The 16,846-nt window shown below is 34.5% G+C and overlaps 1 protein-coding gene across 2 annotated transcripts; it reads right to left on the bottom strand.

Annotated features, from left to right (window-relative positions):
- Positions 1–1,239: 1,239 nt before the first annotated feature.
- On the bottom strand, positions 1,240–16,778 carry LOC145727877 (uncharacterized). Of its 2 annotated transcripts, XM_081977728.1 has the most exons (4): positions 16,571–16,778; positions 2,563–2,594; positions 2,319–2,477; positions 1,240–1,575 (listed from the first exon to the last, which is right to left on the bottom strand). In XM_081977728.1, exons 2-4 carry the CDS (start codon positions 2,591–2,593, stop codon positions 1,328–1,330), a joined length of 438 nt encoding a protein of 145 aa, XP_081833854.1. In that variant the 5' UTR covers position 2,594; positions 16,571–16,778; the 3' UTR covers positions 1,240–1,327. The 2 variants fall into 2 exon arrangements, with proteins under 2 accessions (XP_081833854.1, XP_081833853.1); XM_081977727.1 differs by lacking the exon at positions 16,571–16,778 and having other exon boundaries at positions 2,563–2,800.
- Between the last annotated feature and the right edge of the window lie 68 nt (positions 16,779–16,846).

Genomic DNA, 16,846 nt, shown 5'->3' with positions numbered 1-16,846 from the left:
GGAACAGCTAGACCTAGATAAAGAAATTAAGTGCAGAATTGAAACCGCTCACACGACTTTTCTGAAAATGAAGAATTCTTCTCTAACGACAACTTAAACCTAAAATTACGCCAAAGAATGATAAAGGGTTACATTTGGACGGTGTTGTTATATGGAGCTGAGACCTGGACTCTAAAGGCTGCTACAATCAATGAGCTGGAAGCGTTTGAGATGTGGTTACATAGAAAAATGCTCCCAATACTCTGGAGAGCAAGGCAGACCAACGAAGCTGTGTTAAATAGAGCAAATGCTGTTCGTGAGTTATTTGAAAATATAAAGATTAGAAAGATAGTATACCTGGGGTATGTTCTCAGAGGAGACCGATACAGAGTGCTTCAACTTATAATGAAGGCAGCCGAGGAATCGGAAGAAAACAGATGTCATGGCTGAAGAACATCCGCATTCTGCTCTCTTCATTAGACAGGAATACGCAGTGCCGAACAACTATTCAGGTTGACTGAATGACTTCATGACAATGAAAAACATAAGCCAAAATGCAATGTTTTGATGCCAACTGTCAGTGAGGATGCCAATCAGAAGAATTATTTTGTTGACGTTCAAGTTTAGCTGTAATTGGTCTATTTCATATCGTACGCTGAAGATTGTCTGTGATTGGTCTATTTCATATCGCACAGTTGCGGAAGTCTAGGATTCTGTATTCGTTCAACCGTTGGCAATTGTCTACTTATCCGATCTCTAAACTGTTAAGGATTGAACCAATATCCCTGTAGGAGTAGAAAAATACATTATCAGTATACTCTCGTTGAAAAATATGTAGTTCGTTAGTTTTCTCCTAGATATCTAAAAATCTAAATTCTGAAAACTATGATACGGTCTTCATAAACGTCTAACCTACCATACACCTCTGGAAACTCTGTATACGTCATATTTTACGATCTAAAGAAATAATTACTGCTCTTATCTAACATCAGGAAACACTGGGGCTACGATCTATTTTACCCAATTCTGGTTTGGTTATTGTTTTTCTGATTGAGGTCTCGATTGTTTAATTAACAGTTAGATCCTGCTGGTGTCTACAATTAGCAGGACTGCCGTATCCGGCAATTATTCCAATTTCATTGTAATCGGTTTTAAATTGATTTATGGCCAGCTTTACCGCCGATTAATTACCGGCCCTTATTCATTAAACTTCCCTCCGACTGAGGATTCATTTTTACGATCGAATGGCAAACAGTCAAATAATCAAGTAATTATTTATTTCAAGCAGCACCAATAAATTGGGTGACAAACTAATAAATTTAATATACAGAACATAATATAATTTACTTTATACGGTCATTTTATCTTTGTTTTTGCCGAAGCAGTCAAGAACTATTTTTGTTATGTTACATCCTTGTGGCCTTTCAACGGAGTCGGCTTCCTTTTGACAAACTGAACCAATTTCTCGAAGAGCTGCCAACTTTTTTAAGTTTCCTTTGGCTGCGGGGGAAAATGTCACCACGAAACCCTTGTGGTTGAACTGGCCATTTTCTATTATTCGAAGTTTGGAAAACAGACATTGCACCATACATATTCCTGAAAATTCATCAATTTACTAGTTTGTACCACAATGATTCGTCAGGGGTTCTTAGGAGTGAAACTACAAAAAGCAAACTGCTACAAAGAAACCAGTCAGCATGTACCGTAGCTAATACGAATTTCAATCGGATTAGAGTTAAGTTACCAATATTTTAAGGCTTTACTTGCTAAGCCAGGTTTAACACTTATCGTATATATTTTGAGGTTCTTGTTGAAAAGAATACATGAAATTACAGAGTATAACGTTATTAAAAACAGTAAAAAAGATTTGTTAAATTTAGATAATGTTAAACCTAGGTCATAATATGTTGGTGTAACAATTCATTATCTCACAGTGGAGGTGTTAGAATACCAGACAGGGGAATAACACAGTGGTTTATCTCGGTGGGTATTCTCGTTTCATTGGTTTGTGGTGCCATCCTTTTTTTCTCCGGTCTGCTCACCTCTTGCAAACTATCAAGTTTTTAAATGTGAAAAAAATTCAAGGAAATGTCAGTTTTGAGTGTCAAAATTCTGATCTTGCAACAGAAAAATGACAGTTTTCCGAAGGACACCAGGAGTGTCAAACTACTAGCTTTGCTAGATCAAAATGACAATCTGATGATCTAATGACTCTTAAAATACGAAATTGTGAAATAGCACAATTACTGTTGATTTATGCACCTAATTATCTAAAATTACGAAATAAACCAAACAAAATTTACCAAGCAACCAAATAAACCCTATATTTATGTACCTACCTGGATCAGTTGTTGGTATTTTCCTCATTTTGATTAGCTCAAAGTCGTCATCGCTGGCATCAGATTCCTCCTGGCAATTTTTAAACCATGACAGTAGTTTTGGATTGTCTTGTCTTGCTGCCAAAGATTGCGGAAGTAAAGTAATAATTGCCAGGCCATCTACAAATAATTTGCAAACATTGTCAACGATATTATGTAGGTAAAAGAAAAATGTTTTAAAATATAATACTTCATCATTACTTACAGGCAGTTAGAAGTTTCCAAGTCAACAGCATCCTACTGAGTATAATCATACACTCATTAGTGTAAATATGAATTAAGTGTCATGCGTTGTAGTTTGGATTGATACAATCAATGCTTAATGACTTTTATCAGGTTAAATCTGCATCACCGCAGAGTAATTTAAAATAATTATTTTTCATGTTTTTGTGCAGAGTGACCGTTTATATTTTATTGAATAGCTAACTCCGTTAATTTTGATCTGACAGCCTAGTTTTAAGTTGCAGTAGATTTTTTTGTATAGTCAGAAACTACAAGTAGCCTTTCTGCTTCTGTATGATCGTTATGATTAATCTTTTTCCATGTTGCAACCAAAACATGTAAAGATGGGGACCTCGTAATCATTTGACCAGCATATCCAAAAGATGTTCAATGCAATTTAGATTGAGCCTGCTTACTGACCAAGCTATATTTATTATGTGAGTTTGGGTAGTAGCATTTGTAAAAAGTACCTTTATTGCTTGATGTTAAAAATAGCCTGTTCGTTTCTTATACAAAGCAGTCCTTTCTTTTTAAACTTATATTTATAATAATTATAGAAGAAGCAGAAAAAATGTAAATATTTCAAATAGAGATTTAATAAATTGATAAATAATATGTATTTGAATTATTAAAAATAATAGTCACTTTATGTTTTGGTTTCGAGCCAGCATTCAAAAGTAAGTTTACAGAAATACAAAAAGTATCTTTGATATGGGACCTACTGGCGGTAAAACTGCTTCGAGTGTCTCAAAATACTTTCCCGATATAGCAAGGCAACAACAATCTCATAACATTCTAATTTTCGTTTAGGAAAATAGCATTTTTCAGTTAGAGCAGCGTCAAATTTGCATGGCAAAAGGGTCCCAATTTCAGCATACGACACCCCGGAGACGCTCGAATCGGAACCGAACCCTTGGATTGACTCGATCCAGCCTCGGTTGCTTTCTATTTAATTCAACCGAAGAAATCTTGCGGCTGGAAGATTACCCGTTTGCCGCAGCTCGAAAATTGAAAATACCTATTTGAATAATATGACCCTGTGATATGATATTATTACCGGCGTTTTGTGTTTGATGGCGTTTTTTCTTCCGTTTTTCTGTTTCCATAAACGAGAGTAGAAAAATCGCGACCGTTTTAACATACAAATTTTGACAATATAGGTATATTATCTCATAATGCTATCTCAGAAACTATAGTTGATTTGGTAAAAAAAAATAAAAAATTTGTATTACGAGATATCCGACAAAAACAGAAGTCAAATTTCTATTTTGTTTTTTTTACCACTTTATTATTGATTATTTTGAAAACTCAATGGCACCTTATGGAGGCACTTATTTATGCTCTTCAAGAAAATAGTTTTAGTTTTCAGCTCCGACGTTTTGTTGCCTATTATCTCACATTCATGCTGAACAAAAAAACAATCTTATTTAATAGTAATTAAGACTACTGCAGCTGTCATCATAAAATTAACAGGATATCCCGCTTGAAAAAAGTCAGAGCAAACCACTGTGTGCATTGTACAAAATGACAAATTCACACGCCTACACTTAATAACTAATTAACACTGGTCGGTCGTTAATTGTTTTAATATTCGATACGTAATGCCTTTGAACGTACGTACGTTTTATAGTTACTTTTCATTCTTTGCAATATAAAAGCAGTAAATCAGTTACTCATGAGGGTATCGTTAGTGACGAGACAAAGATCAATTTACGTACAGCCGGCCAATCCATTTAGGTGAAATTAAATCGGGAGAAAGAGAAAGCGAATAATTCAGACGACTTTTCATGCTGGTCTCTAGGGAAATGCACCCCGCTTTTAAAGAGATAGTTGTAAATTAACGTTGTCGTTAGGTGGAAAATATAGTATCACTTATGCCGTTCGACCATTCTCCTAAACAGATAACAGCTTTAATAAAACTCACTACAGTATGTTTTATAAAATCTTTTTATTCTCTTCTTCACTTGTAGTTCTGAAGGACTTCAACTGATACGTATGGGGAGAGTTTCCTACAATAAGTTAGATGAGCCACTTCCTAGAATCACTCTTATTAATATTTATCATCATGATCACATAGCTTTCTTGTCCTCTGCAGTGTTGAAGGTCTTGTGCTAATCCACAAAGACAAGAACGAGAGGTTTATTATATTCGACGCATTTTTCTACTAAAACCTTTACCACTTGTAAGTAGTGGTCATTTGTACCGAATTTTGCTCTGAAGAAGAAAGTCTGAAGAAGTTCTAGTTTGGAAACAATACGTTTAGTGAACAGCTGATAGAGATGTGATAAAAGGCTAACGAGCCTTAAGTTTTGTTCATTCTTCGTCCGTAAACCCCTCGGAGGAGTGTGATGGCATCATGTAGTGTGTGTCAAGCTGTTAGTGTTGTTGCATTTATTAGGCTTATATTGAAAAGTCTAGTGACAGCCTTTAGTAATTTTATGACAGCCTCTATTATTATGTCATCATCTTCTGGAGTTTTATTAATTTTCATCTCCAATAAGGACATTCTTACTTCGTCTGCTGTTATTTCGGGCATGTCTTCTGAGCCACTTTCCCAATAGATGGCATTTCTTCAATCTCGTTCGCATGATATAGAGTAGTAGAGAAATAATGCAAAATGTATTATTTTTTTCTTATTTTCCACAATTTCACCATCAATATTTTCAAGCTGGCTTAGCTTCAATTAGTCATATTTGTGTGTAAATGGCGCACATGTTTGCTCTTTTGCCAAAATGTTACTATATAAGCCAGACAGACATCTAGAAATCTTAAAAGTTTAGTCAGTCCCTGTTTACCATTTATTTTCTGTTTCGTTTGATTTTAAGGTTTGAGGTTTAGAATTTATTCACTTTTGACAGATGAAAATGAATGAAATAGAGAGCTATCGCAACGCAACAGTAATTCGAATGCTCTGAACAGCTAAACGTAATTTATTTTATTCAAAAGTAAATGCAGAAACCAGACCAAACAGAATCATAGACCAATGGTCCAATAGGCAAATAACAAAATTATGTAACTAATCCAGTGGATGAATTCAGATAAGCTTCTGACAACGTTGCCTGTTTTTCCGGTTTTTTTTACCGTGTATGTCACTTAATGTGTTTAGTTGAAAGAATACAGACACAAAACAAAAAACACCTTACCCTGAGGTTTCAATTTTTTTTTTATTTGTAAAACTTCGGCTAAACTGTAAAGTATGATTAGATATGTATAATGGCTTAACAATTAACAAAATAAATTTGAGAAACACCATAAAGCATTTTTTTCTCAGTTAGTCGACCATGCCTCTCTTACCGATTTTCAGATAGCAACAGTGAGACGATAGTATTTTTGACATCCCTCACTATCCGTTATTTAGCTACCACAAGAACATTTTTTGACCTAATCGGACTTTTTCTACATACAAGCTATATGTTCATTTAAAACAGAGATACTGAAAATGTCAGAAATGGCAACCTGCTTTACTTCAGCCCACACAAGTGGGTTAATGAGGCGCAAACAGAAGAACTCCGAAGAAGCTCGGCAGTTTCATTAATTCAGGGCGTTTTTGCGCCCCGCAAATGGTCGGTTTGATAATTATCATGTCCTCAGAGTCGACAGGGGGATTATTCTTTGTTGTACTCAATAAGGAAACGCGCTGACCGAGACTAATATGGGATATTAGCGGGATTAAAACTCTGCTCTGCGGAAAAGCGAAACTTCCATTCTTTTCATGTGTAACTTAAAGTCAGTTACTTTTTACGATTATTGGCAATGGTTACTGAGCGAGACGGCATTTTCCAATGTTTGTGTTATGTTATCTTCGTTTTTAACTGGTTCAATAAACAAAGATTAGTTTTATTGGTAGGGGACAGCGCACGGTTCTCATATCAAATTTAATTGCGTTTTTACGGGAACTCTTGCAAATTGTATCAGCTGAGTGATTTATAAGTGCCCTAAATCCCCTTCACAAATGACGCTAATAAATCTCTTAATAGCCTACTTATTTTTTTGGGCAAATAAACCCTGATAAAAGTCTACAATTAGATTCAACGTTATACCTATGTGATGTAGCAATTGCCATACTATTATGTAATACAATAATTTGAATTACAGGTTATTGGGCCACCGTTATATTCCGTTAGTTCAGGGAAGAAGACGCTTGTAGACTTTAATTAATATGTTATTATATCAAAATAAAAAGAAGATAAAAGCAACCGTAAGTCCGGGAAAATTCACATAACATTCTAACTTATACTCTACATAACCTCACAAACTCCTCTTCCTCTCTCGGGCGCTTAAATAAGTTTCGGCCTTCATATAACGGTTGTGTTACACTCCCCCTTTACTTTCCCGATACGCCCTCCAAGGAAAAGTAGGATTTACTGGACGTAGTCGTCTTATCTCTTGGGTCGTCCACGCTGCCTAACGGTCCGCAGCGGCTTAGGAGTACCATCATCTTCTCTCTGGGTAAATCCTTCTACATCTGAGACATGGTACTTTCCGATGCTCCGGTTGGATCTTTTAGGATCGATTATTTAAACTGTAACGGGAGTGACATACCTCAGGATCTTATATGGTCCATCTCGTTTGGGGCAAAACTTGCTGGTGAAACCCTTATCGCATGAGTCTTAAGCAAGACATAGTCTCCTTCTTCATAGTTTGGATGAGGACGCCTGGTTTTGTCAGCAATCTCCTTTTGGCGATCCTGCTCTTTCTCAACTCGTGATCTGGCATCTTCAAGAAACTGTCCCATTTTCTTAAGGTAATATGACTGGAACGAAGTTTTCTTGTTGGGCAATGGTTCGAATATCATGGGCGACTTCATCAGAAGTCCGCAGCTCTCTGCCGAACGTCAGAAAAGCTGGGGTGCAGCCAGTATTACCACTACATGGCTTTTATATCTCTCTACTTTCTTTCGCTCTACTGAATTCGAGGCAGGGTGGTAGTAAGAAGTAAATCTTTGATCTATGTTCAGTAGTTACAGTACACACATGTTGTACAACCGCACTGACAAATTGCACACCATTGTCACTTGTAAGAGCACGTGGAACTCCATATCGGAAAAATTCTTCTTCTATTAGTGTAGTTGCAGTGGCAACCACAGTGGCGTCGGGTAGAGCAAACAATTCCACTCATCTGGAAGGTGCATCTTTCACTATTAAGATCCATCGATTGCCTTTCGATCTACACCATCGTGGTATGCTGTTTCTGAATCGTGGTATTTTGCTAACACTTGCTTTCTTTTATGAGCTAGTATCACCAGTTGTGCTTCCTCAGTATCGTTTTCTGCTGAATATCGGTAAAGTACACCTTTCTCCATCAGGTAACCTCGTTTCGCCCATCTGTTACTGTCGTCGCTTAAACTTTCAAACTCTTGGATGATCCAAGTTCTGGGTCTTCCATTTGTTCAGTGCGCAGCTCTTCTGGTGAATATCGCGGTAATTCCACAGTAACATTCCAAATGGCAATCTCTTGGTTCTCGGATAATGCCGGTCTGGATAAGCTGTCGGCTACAACATTATGCTTTCCGGGAGGGTACTCAATCTTCAAATTGTATGATTGCAATAATAATAAAGAATAATATAATATAATTATAAAGAACAACCAAATAACAGTCAATCTCTACAAAATTCTTTATTAGACCTTAAACCCGAAAGCCCAACATGTTTAGAGCGTATACATATACGGTGATTTTCAGCGGCTTACCATATTCAGCAGTCTGTCACTCTGTGGTTGGTAACGTTTCAAGGAAAAAAACGAGGTTAGAAGACCTAGAAAATAATTGGTTTTGCATTCTGTAAACGGAAAAACTATTGTCAAAACCCGGGAAAAAAGTTTTATATAAAAAATAGGCTTGAGAGTGCAGTTGAGAGGTTTGAAATTTATGTGGAAAGAAGCATGTGGTGACCATAGATCCACACACAAACTCATAAATGTAAAACCAAACGAAACAGCAGTCAATTTAATGTTCACTTAAACTGCAGGATTGGTTTTAAAATGATTTGAATCTAATAATGATGGAGCTGTTAATGTGATTAATAAACAAACTGGAAATGAAGGTAAAGCGCAGAATGATGCACTTAGCAAAATGAATTGCATAAAAAGTGAACGGGGTTGCGTGTGATGACGTAGTCAGATAAGGGGCTCGTTTATTACGTGTGGTCGAGTTATAGGGTTAAACAAAGCCAGCGCAATGTTTGCCCCCGGGTTTGTTATGCCTTCATAAAAATGATGGATTTTGGTTTGTATTTAAACAACGTAGGTATACACAGACTTGAGTTTAATGACTATTCATAACCTTATATTATCTTTGTTTAAAGGTGGTTACACATTGGAAAAAATAGATATTCAGTTAAACTTCTCTATAACGGACACTAAAGTACTAAAGGGAACACAATTGTTTGTTATATTCTTCGTTGTGAGGATGTATATGTAAAGTATTATTTATATGTTTCTATCTTAACAACTTTGATTTGAATACACTGCTTTGTAGAGAATACGAAAACTTATTTTGATAAAACTTTAGTTTATACACGTGTAGAAAGAAATAATTCACATCAAAACATAAATATTCTTATTTGTGATGCATCCATCATCCAAATTGTGTTCTATCGTGTTTGTACGTGGAAGTGCCCCCAAATTGAATGAACTTGTAAAAAGCTCAATCCAATAACTAATTGGCGGTAAATTCGTTCATAATCGTTGATTCCTTCAAGTGACCAGATATGAGAAAACTTACTCAAATTATTAATTTACTCATTTTTCCATTCTATCTAAATTTACCAACTACCTACATATTTTGACTGAAAAACTTTTCTTTGTTTAATGTCAGTATTATAAATAATGTTTCCCGGTTTGAACTTAGTGGTACTTGTGCACTTTGACACCACCAATTATTAATGACAAATCACTTTCAGTTCAATAATAAACGAGGAACTAGCAAAGAGGCAATTAATGTACTAGAACACGACAACACCGCATGCGTTGAACGTGACGAAAGTGAAACGTGCCTTGTGACGTCACACGGCACCTATACCAAAACTCGTTTTGACGCGCTTTTTTTTTAACTTTCTTTGGGTGCCGTCTTCATTCTGAAATTTGGCTGTCATCAAAGCTATGCGTAATCGTTGTTTCAACAATAAATTCCTTCTTCTTCTTCTTAAGAAAAAAAATTCAATTTTCACACCCTTTCTTAATATTAACTTTCGGTATAGGACAATTTAGCTAAATAGTATTATATACTAGCATACAGCAGCAGATAATATAACACTTAAAATATAAGTTTTTTTGGTCATTATATTGAATAAAATGGTTCTCATTTGGGGCCTTTTTTTAGATCTTAATTCCGAGGTTAATTCCAACGTTCAAGACCGGCAAAAATCGATTCCTATGTTGCTCTAGTCTGTATAAATGACACTTGAGTTAACTGTGACAATAAAATATTGTTACACTTTAAGGAAATTTTATACTGATTATGCGGCCTTTGTAACAATATCAAAGATTTCTCATCTGGCAATAATAGCGCTTATTGTTGCCAACGTAAATACAGTAAAAATCATAATTCTGATGCAAGAATTATCATTTATGTTGGTACAAAAATTGTGACTTTATTCTAATTGAGTTGAATTTTTCACAGAAATCACGTGTTAACATGTTGTCGTTTTGTTTTATTACGAATAGGTACTTGTATTTATCAATGATTAACAGAAAAGTGAAAAGTTTGATAAATGTCAATAAATCTTCAATATTCTCAGTGCCTAGTGTATATCACTTTCACATGATTTTTGCCAACCGTCAACCCGCCCTAATCTGACATACTCTAATAAATAACCCGGATCAAGCAATAAACATATTTACGAACTAGTTATAGCTGCAACATCTTTTTTTGTCTGATTTTGCCGCCTAATAATAAATTTTCTAACGTCAACTGAACTAACTCATATAAAAATTACGTCTTTATGTTTGTTTTAAAAAGATTATCTTAGTCATAAAACGTATTTGGTATTTAGGCTACTAAAAACAATGCCTTGAAAAACCTTTATATAATTTTTATATTTCACAAGCGCTTACTTTAACAAAATTTTATTTGAAATTATATCTGTACGAAGAAGAGAATAATAAGAAAAAAGAACTATTACAAACCAATATTCTCGACAAAGATTCAACAGTGATCTTGTCAATTTGCCAGAACGTATTTGACAATAATTGGAAACAAAAAATTATTCTCAAGTTTATCGTTATCGCAAAATTGAGTTTTTCTACGCCAGAAGTACAGGTGAAAAGTAAGTGTATTTTTGTTTTACTGCTGAAAAAAGGTAAATATGGACCAGCCTGTAGGTTTTTGCCTCATTCAGCTTATAGCCTCTTCAGGCATGTAACTGAAGAGTTAATAAAGTAGGCTCCTGTTCCAAATTAGACACTAATACTAAACTTACCTCAGGACATAAGTATTTATTGTTTGAACGATGTAAAAAGGGGTGAAAAAAGTACTAAGCTGTCTTCAATAAATTTAAAAATTATATTTAACAAAGATCAATTTCAAGATCCGCATCTGCGAGTACACAAAAAGAGAAAATGAAAAAACGAACTTGAAAATTTGACAATTTCTAAAGATTATTGGGAAACCAAATAAATTTATAAATTTATAAAAATGTTTAATAAATCCAAATAAACTGATAATTTTTTGTAGCAAAATTAAATGATTGAATTCCCAAGAAAACTCATCCAGATGACCAAGGCATGCATGGAAGATGGAAAACCCAGAGTGCGAATAAATAACAGGTTTTCAGATAGTTTTAAGATACGTAGCGGATTGAAACAGGGAGATGTCTTGTCACTTCCGTTTTTTAATATCGCCCTAGAGAAAGCTACGAGGTCAGCAGAAATTCAAACAGAACTTCTGACTGTCCGAGGCCCGAAACTATTGTTAGCATTTGCAGATGACATTGACATCATTGGAGGGAGACACCAACAGTAAAAGGTATATTTCATCGAATACAAGAGAAGTAGGACTCAGGATTAACGTGGAAAAGACCAAATATATGTGAATTAACAGACAGGGAAACAGAGATAGAATAAGGCAGAATCTAACAATTTTCAAATATCTAGGAGATACAATTACAACCGATAACGATGTCAAAGAGGAAATAAAAGGCAGAATACAAGCCGCAAATCGATGTATGGTTCTCCCTAAACAACTTCTTCAAATCCAAAAACATTTCAAGGACCTCAAAGGTGAAAGTCTATAAAAGCACTATAAGGCCAATAATCACTTTTGAATGCTAGACATGGACAATGACTAAGGCTAATAACCTCAACAGCAACCAATATCGCATCAGGACAAACGCCGAGATTAGTCAGCTTTATGGCGACGGTGATATTGTCAAAGAAATTAAGTCCCAACGACTAAGATGCTAGGGGCATGTCCATAACCTACGAGATGACAGACTGATATGGGAGGAAATACTGTCGGGAAAAAGACCACCTGGAAGGCCACGCCAGAGATGGAAAGACAACATCAAAGCAGACCTCGCAAAAATGAATTGGAAGACTGAAAGGACTTGAGGAGCATAGTCAGTAGAACAGTAGAACAGTCAGCCAAGACATACCCTGGGTTGTAGAGCTCCTTTGTATGTATGTATGTGTCTTGAGCGTTCCAAATTCCCTGTGATTTAAGTTTTGTTTTCGTTAAGCCAGACATATTGTAAAATTCGGTTTGGAGCATTTTTACAAAACTATTTTTGTTTTTTGCTACCGATAGATGAAGCTATCGCTCCTAGTGCTCAATGTCAGTACAAGAAAATTGTTTTGTCTATCAATAATTATCAATACATTTTTTACGAGCGAATTTGGCAACATGGCATCAGTGTGCTTTTAATGTTACAGAAACACATTGACAGTGCTTCACAAGAGTGAGGTTAAGCTGGTAAAAAACAGAATCTAAACAACTTTCGAAAAAATAAACTCAGTGTCGTTATTATTTTACTTGAATTGGTAGTGATTCTGGACTGTGTGTTATTTTCTTGATGGTAAATTTGCAAAGTAAGGTAAGCAGCAGCCTTCTGTATGTCACACAAAATATTTTATCAGTCACAAAAATTATAAATTTTAAATGGCGTCGCGGGCAGCCGAATTTTTCTGATTGGTTGACAGGAACGACAATTATTACGTCATTGCCGGCCTGGGATAGACTTTACTATTCCTGTTATTTTTTTTTCACAACAAATTTGGCTCATATTTTGCTAGAGCAGATCTTTTAGCAGACTTGATTGAAAGTATTTACTCGTAAGTAGGTATATAATTCGTCACTACTCTCTTTGCACGTCATCGAAAGCGTAACTAAAACGACGTAGCGTAGCGTAAAACTACATTTCGGTCAACGAATTGAAATAATTTTAGGCAAATAAGATGTAGGAAACAACTGAAAGTCTACTCAATCTAATACTGAAATAAATTACAACTACTACTTTATTGTATAGTTGGCATTTTAGTTACCATATTACTGAATAGTATTATTTCTATATTAGTTTTCTGGGGGTAACTTGATGAGTATCAAGTTTACAACTGTCAGGAAAAATTGGGTTTGTTTTGATAGCAGGTGCCATTGTTTGACATTGTAAAACTGAACTGGCAATTATAGTCAACGCACTTATTGTAGAGGCCAAATCCATCACAATGATTCTCGATACTTTGGAAGACAACCTATAAAAATAAATGAAACTAGTATGTACAAACTTAGAAGAGAAAATTCAGGGCTATATAGCTAATAGATGGAATCGCTGATGGAAATTTGTTGTCCGCTCAAATATTGTCATTTGACAAATTACCTATTTTAGCTGAATAGTTGGGAGATTTGGCTACATTATTTACCTATGACGTCATGATCGTCTAAGAGATGCAGGCAGTGTTATGTGGCAAATCCTATAACACACATAACAGAAGAATGTTAGTTTTTTCTGTAGTTTATCAATAACCTTCTTATATGCTTTGTCACTTAACAATCAATAATTAACTTCTCTTTTAATATGTTTTTTTTTTAAACAAATATACATATTAAAAAAATTGCTGGATACTTTATTGACATCATTCGTGAAATTGGGGCTAGAACGCAGGCCCTGTCAGATTAGAGACTGGGCTACGTTGAGGTGCAATCAGAACAGCGAGTGAAAGAGCTGTGATTTGGGGTCCCGCAATCTCGACAGGACAATGGCTGAGGGCGGAGCCCACATTTTAGTTACCAGGCCAATAATAACATGGTTTACAACAAGCCGGTGACTACTAACCTATTCAGTGCACTATGATAATGAGAAAAATTAGCATTCCTAATTATTTTTTATGCTCCCTACGATAAATAATAATAGTAGATTCTATAATAATCAGAAATTATTCTGTTTAGAACAAAAATTTTGAAATGTCTATGGCTTCTAAGAATTCTGGGACATTTTGTTTATAATTGATGTATACATTTTTCTCTGCGAGTATCCAATAGATACGCATTCCATGTGATTTTTAAATTGATTAATGATATCAATTTTATTACACGCACCTTAATGAATTTCACATTGGAAATCGTTGCTGTTGACCGTTCCTATTTTATTATTCATTCCAGACTGTCAAGTGGGAAATAGTACCAGCAAAGTCGATCAGGTTATTGTCTAAATGACGAAACATGAAAAGTCGCATTTTTTGAGAAAAACAAATTAAATATACAGGGTGTCTCAAAATTATGATATGACCTTCGTTGACATTTTCAAATGAGAACCCCCATTTTTTATTGCAATTATGGATTCTACGTAAAGTTCTGGGCATTTTTCATGTAGCATATCCTGTGTCGATATTCAGTTGTTTTTTGAGAAAATAACAGTTGAAAAATATAACATGTTTTATTGAAAATACTGTTCAATAACAAAAAACACTAATTATTTAGTTAATTAAATGTGAGGTGGCCCCACAAAAAAATCTCAAGGATTGAGATCAGAATATCTTGGAGACAATTCAGTTGATCCACGCCTTAACGATAGTCGCGGGAAACTTGACGAATGCTAATCTGTGGATTTTCTTCCACAGATTCAGTTACGGAATGAGTGATTTTATCACACAAGTGCGATAATAATTGATTTTATCGCACTAATGCAGTAAAGCACCCAAATAGTACAATAAAACATTCATTATCGCACTAGTGGCTGTACAATTTAAAGAGTTAAAAAATTTCTGTGAAAATCGTAGATAAATGTACAATACAGGGTGTCTCATTATAAACGGTCCCCCTTTTAACTTGTTTGTTTATGATTTTAGAAAAGAAATGTTTATACAAAACTTGTAGAATTTGTTCTAAAGATTTGAATGCAACTTACTTGAATTATTCAGGTGTCCCAAAAAAGTGTGACAGACAAACTTATGTCTTTTTAAATGGAACACCCTGTATATTATTCAACTGTTCACTAGAAGCCGTCGAGACGATTTCAACGATATATGGCTAGATGGATTTATTTGTAATACCTTTCCCATAAAAATGAAACAAAAACGAGTATTAACAGACAAATCTACATATTCCATTGCGAAAATACCTAAGTAAATGAGTTCAGTATTATTTATTTATACTGTGTTACTTACCCTCGTCTCTAATGACAAAAGAAAATTATTATTAAAAAAAAAATTAATAACTATTAACTAAGGTATTACAGATAAATCAAACAGTTGAATAATATGCAGAAAAAAATGATTTTTTAAACTAAATTGTGGAGAAGTGTATCTTCCTTAGGAAGCGTTTTTCAGCAAAATGACATAATGCATGTCAACTTATTTTTTGATGAAATACCGGATAGTGGATTATTAACATTTTAAACTGGACCACTCTGTATACGCTTTTGGAAAAACAAACAAAAATAAGTAATAATAGTTTTTACACTAACTTACTTATTTTATATGTCAAACTTTGGCACGTACATATTTGGTTTGTCCTAAGCAATTTAGTTATAATCTTAGTTTAGTTAAGATAACAAAAAGGTAAAAATTAAAAAATTATAAATAAATCGCAAATTATTAATATTAAGTATATGACGTACTTAATAAAAGTTGAAGTGTTTCATAAAAACTATAAAAAAAAAGAATAATGCACAGGGTGTTCTATTTAAAAAAGTTGGGATTTCTTAAGTTGAATTAGTCAAAGTATGTTTTCAAAAGTTGAACGCTTTGTAGCATCTAACGCAAGTTTATTTTGATAAATCTATTTTGTCATCCCTGTAGAACGTTCGCACTAAATATGAGTATTCTACCTTTAGAAACAATGGCAATACAGACAATTTTCCATCATGGTAGAGAAACTAATATATATATATATATACAATCTTTATTCTACAAAAGAAAAGGCTATCGGCCCTAGTGGCCTTTCTGCCCATTGTAATAACAGCATTATAGATTAATAATATACACTATTTATAAGCTATCTCTATGTATGTACAATCTCAATAATACAATACTTATATCTAGAATTAATGTAGGTCTTGGTAGTGTTCTGTCAAAGTTGTGTTTGGCGTCAGGTATCGTGAGGTTTGGGTCTGTCGGGTGAGGCATAACTTATTAATTATTGTCCAGTTGTCTTTTTTGTTTTTCCATTTTGTTTGTATTTTTTGATGTCGGTCCGTTATTTTAATTAAGTTAGTCCGTTCATACAGTAGATCATTAGATGGGTTGAAAAGAGGATTTTCTGGGTGCCGAATTTTTGTAATTAGTCTCAAGGTGATTTGTTCAGAAACTAATATTTTTCTGAAAAAATTGAAATAATAGAAAAACTATTAGGTTTAGGAATATGACAGTTTTAATAAAAAAGTTTTAAAATTTCATAGAGAATCTAAAAATGTTTTAATAATAAGGAATTCCCTTTAAAAAAAAACAATATTTTATGAACCACCCAGTATATCCAAAAGTAATTATATCTATTCCCTATTATTGTGTATTTAACATTTTTCGAAACCAATGAGATAATAAACTTTACTCTATCGTTGACTCACCCTGTACATATTATTTGGACTAGACTAGACTATTTCACATACATATTCATAGTCACTTTGCTTGAAGGAAATGTGATTCCAATTCCGGGTCAAAAATTACTTAAGCGCTACGTGACAACCCGAACGAGAAAAAATTAATCCGAGGGGTCCCATCGAAAACCACCTCAAATTCAAACGCACTCCAGCACGACACACAACAACCCTCAAATCCATAAACTATTTACTATTTCATTCATTGATTCGACTGTCGATAGAGGCGGAGCTTACACTGAAAGC

Source organism: Ips typographus, linkage group LG4, assembly GCF_016097725.1.
Source record: "Ips typographus isolate SLU linkage group LG4, UJ_Ityp_2.0, whole genome shotgun sequence".
Lineage (NCBI taxonomy): Eukaryota > Metazoa > Arthropoda > Insecta > Coleoptera > Curculionidae > Ips > Ips typographus.
This window is presented reverse-complemented; position numbering and strand designations above follow the sequence as displayed.